At 46.2% G+C, this 4434-nt stretch overlaps 1 protein-coding gene across 1 annotated transcript in view; it reads right to left on the bottom strand.

Moving 5' to 3' along the window:
* Positions 1-3682: 3682 nt before the first annotated feature.
* Positions 3683-4434, bottom strand: part of LOC123476806 — a 1307-nt gene continuing 555 nt past the window's right edge. Inside the window, exon 3 of the mRNA XM_045179524.1 lies at positions 3683-4434. This exon is cut by the window's right edge and continues 166 nt beyond it. Within this exon, the coding sequence (XP_045035459.1) occupies positions 4322-4434 (113 nt within the window). The 3' untranslated portion in view covers positions 3683-4321.

Here is a 4434-nt window from a genome sequence, read left to right as displayed (position 1 = left end):
AGGGCGCATCCTCCTGTCTGTAGCCTTTTTACGTCTGTGTCCCCTGTATCATGTAGCGGTGTTCCGTTTTTCTTTTTTTTTTCGGGGGGAGGGGGGGTTCTATTATAAATTAAAACCTAGTAGGACTTATAAACGTCAATTTAGTTTGTGTCTTTTGGTTTTTTTTTTTGTTTGTTTGTTAGGGAAATGCATTCGAGAACGAATGCAGCTAGAGAGGGGAATGTCACGTGGTCAATTACAACGTTATGCGATCCGGCTGGTATTCAGTACAACCGGACGTATGACGTCAGAATTTCCCTCATATATAATCTCTCATCATATCAGTTCCCTCATATATGTAATCTTGTATCGCTCTGAGTCTTATTCTTAATGCCCCTGAATACAACGTAGTGCTACAATATGTCTCGCTTCAACGGCAACCTGTGATCATGCTTAGGGTAGATCCGAAGTGAATCCTTGTAAAAGCGAATGGTGCTCGCCTTGATATCCACCATTTCCACACTACTTAGCATTCACACAGCTGATGCCGCGGTGACTCGGTTGTAAGCGCCTCAGACACAACGATTTTTCTGGAAAAAAATCGTTATCGCTTGCTTTTCCAGTGACAACTCTTTAAACCGTTGTCAAACAGTAATAGAAGGTCCGTCTTGACATTGAGGGAATTTTTAAAGAGTGGATGTGTACACACGTGACGGTTTGCCTTTGCGTCGTGAACGTTTCGGTTTTCCTGCATTTTTTTCTGTTTATTAGACGATTTTACCGGTGCTTGACTATCTTGAAGTGAGAACTAGACCATGTATATTTTACCGAGTCCTTTTTCGAACTGTTCGAGTCCCGCCAGCTCACGTGGCTGCAGATCCTGCTGCTGTAGCGCTCATTGATGCTCCGCACATTTGCCCTTTAACTATGCTGGAAGCTTTGAAACAAGCTGGTCTAGTATAGCAATACTCGAAAGCTTTTCATTGTAATTGCATAGCTTCAACGTTGCGACGACGGGTCGCAATCTTGAAGAGAATTACATTAGAGGAGCCACGTTGCGGCATAAAAAGGCTTAATGTCATTGATCAGGGGTATACATGAACGCAAAATTGCGTGGCGATTTCCAACCTCCTCTGAAGCTTTTTTAACGCGTGGGGATAAATGCTGGGTTGCATGAGGTGCTCGCCGAGTAAGACCTCAATGTATTTCGGTAAGCAGGCTTTAAAGTGTTTCTTGCGTTCCCAATCGCTGCCACACGTTTCGTGAACCTCAACACGGGAGGATTGAATTATTGCGAGAAAATCTCTCGGTTCACCACTAAACGTCTGCAGAATTGGATTGGCTGGACGTAGATAGGAGCTTAAAGGTTTTGCTAGCCCATATGCTACCCTCAGGCTGCCAATACATGAATCTGGAGAGTAGACTTGTTCAAGGGGCGGCACATCGACTAGGGGAGTACGATGCTCGTCTGGGCTCAGAGTAGACCAGCTTACTGTCGTAGGAGCTGAAATGGAAAGCTGTGTGCTACGACATAAAAATGCAGGTAACAAAGATAACGGTAAGCAAACTGGCGTGTTTGTGAACCCCGAAATTGAATGGGATGGGCTGCAGGCGGCCATTGTGCATATTAGTTAACGTTAATCGCTACTGCTCTTCAGACCGGAACACGATGAGCTGCGTTGGTGGCGTTCTGGATAGCTGGCCCGTTTAGAGCTTGCACCCTTCTAGCATGGCTTCTTTAATCTCCAAACTCGGTACTTCGGTAACAACTGGCGATGTACAGTATCTTGCACAGAAATCCGAACACCGATTTAAATTTTGAAAGCCTCCTATTGTCAAGATAGAGGGCGTGAAAAAGGAACTTGTCGAGAAATTCACAAAAGTATTTGACCAATCTACGTGTTTGCGATGCATGGACGGGCCGGACATGGTTATTAGCTTGAAAGATGATGCCGAGCCATATTATGTTAATGGTGCCCACCCCATTGCATTCAACAACTGCCCAAAAGTGAAACGGCTACTAGAAGAGTTGCAAGAAAAAGGTATCATCAAGCCGGTCACGGAACCATCTGAGTGGGTGGCTCCCTTAGTAGTGGCCAGGAAGCCGGAAAACTCTCTTCGCATATGTGTGGACCACACTAAGCTCAATTGACATGTCCTTCGACCTACTTATCCAACGAGGACGCCTCGCGTCGCCGTCGCGGAAATAGACTGCGACGCTCAGTTCTTCAGCACCTTCGACGCAGTCAACGGGTACTTCCAGATTCTGCTCTACCCCGACAGCCAACATCTAACCATTTTTATGACTCCATGGGGTCGCTAAAAATTTCTCCGGGCCTCCATGGGCCTCTGTAGTTCCAGAATTTAATATAACCGACGTGTGGGTATCGCCTTCGCGCAAGTGTCCCAGGTGGTTCGGGTGGTCGACGACATCCTTCGATTTGATTCAACCTTCTCGGCTCATGTGGTGGGGGTTCACGCGGTGTTGACCAACGCACAAAATGCAGGAATCACTCTCAGCGAAAAGAAGTTTCACTTTGCGCGGCGGTCCGTGGAGTGGGTTGGATTCCAGATCCAGAGTAGGGGTTTTGCGGTGGCCCCGGATAAACTCAAGGCCATCTCGGATTTCCCCCGACCAGCCAACATAACGGAGCTTCGCTCATATATGGGACTCCTAGAGCAGTTGGCGGGATTTTCCGCGGAAGTGGCGGTTGCCAAGGGCCCATTACGGCCGTCGCTCTGCGGCATTGACGGCGCCTCCTGTGTTGGCCCATTTCAACCCGGCCCTCGACACAGCGCTCCAGGTGGACGCTGATGGGATGGGGTATGCCCTCCTCCAGCGCCACGATGACGTGTGGAAGCTCGTCGATGGTAATTCGCGATGGTGCACCGACACAGAATCCAGGTATGCGATAGTGGAGCTGGAATTCGTGTCAGGGGAATGAGCCATGCGAAAATGCAAATTGTATTTGCTGGGACTCCCGACGTTTACCTTGATGATCGACCACCAAGCGCTGGTAACGATTTTGGATCGTAACACTTTGGACGCGGTCGAAGATCCAAAATTTCAACGCTTAAAGGAGCGGCTGACACCATACGTCTTCACAACCGTGCAGAGGAAGGGGCGGGATCATGCGATTCCGGACGCGTTGTCACGTGCAACGGTAAACGACCCCGGGCCAGAGGATGACACGGCCACGACATTGAAGCCTTCACACGGCAAATAACGCTGAAACGCGTAGCAGCCATCACCGCCACACAATCGGACGACTTCGATCAACCAGTTCCATCGCCAGACACTCCGTCCGAACAGAAAGATATGGTGATCGACAGCCTACGCAAGGTAGCAGCAACCGACGAGGCATACTTGGCCCTCATCGCCGCCGTCGAATCGGGATTTTCTACTCGTCGTGAGCCAGAGTTGCCGCCCGTTTAAATTTTTAAGCGTGTGCGCCGCACACGCTCAATTGTAGTTAAGCGGTGCGGCGCACACGCTCAACTGTCGTTGAGTTGTGCGGCGCTTAAATTTCATCGCTTATTTTATCGCTTATTTCAGTGCGACACCTAGTGGTAAAAATGAATACTTTTTGTTTCATTTACTACCCTTTTTTTCCAAACCTCAATTAACTATTGAGAAACATTGATTACTATTTTTGATTTGGCATTCTCTGACTTCCAATTCCAAGTCAAACTACTACAAGTATTCTTTTGCATACTAGCCTTCCATTTATTGGCTCTCTGTGTTGCATGGAAGATTTTAGGTGAAAGAATAACACAGAGTCTGAAACCAAATCTCTATGAAATATCAAGTGAACACCTAAAAACCGCAGTTTCAGAGCTTAAACTGTTCGAACTTCAACTTTCTTTCTACTTAAACCAGCTGATCACACACAACGCTGGTAGAAAATCAGAACGGATAACATCAAGAATTTTTTTTAAAGAAGAAAGCTGATAGGTGTGATACAAAGTTTAAACTAGCAGGTAAAATTGAGTTCTAGTTTGTATGACATTTTTAAAAATGATGATTCCATTCAGGAGAAGGATATAGACTTAATGTAACAGTCAAGCCTCCAACTAGAATGTGAAGAAGCAGGACCAATTGCATGTCTTGTTATACACACCTTGAACAAGCCTCCATATAAAATAATAAGATTCTTAATTTGAATAAAAATTATAAGCAAAGTAGGAGAAGTTCAGAAGATCACTGATATATTAGTCTGTCAATCACGTAATCAAAACCTAACCAATGTCACCAGTCTTTGAAAGTCTTGTTGGTTCACTTTTAAGAACAGTAACATCTCGAAGTGTATGTCAGTCATTTTCATACGTCTGGCAGAGTAAATCAGACCTCCTTGGCTGAAAAGTCTTTCCACTGATGAACGGTTTCGCCTAAGTACGATCTTCTACTGCACGTCCACGCATCTATGGTAGTGGCAGCATCACTACAATTAAGTA

The sequence above is a fragment of the Daphnia magna genome, linkage group LG10, assembly GCF_020631705.1.
Source record: "Daphnia magna isolate NIES linkage group LG10, ASM2063170v1.1, whole genome shotgun sequence".
In the NCBI taxonomy this organism is placed as follows: Eukaryota; Metazoa; Arthropoda; class Branchiopoda; order Diplostraca; family Daphniidae; genus Daphnia; species Daphnia magna.
This window is presented reverse-complemented; position numbering and strand designations above follow the sequence as displayed.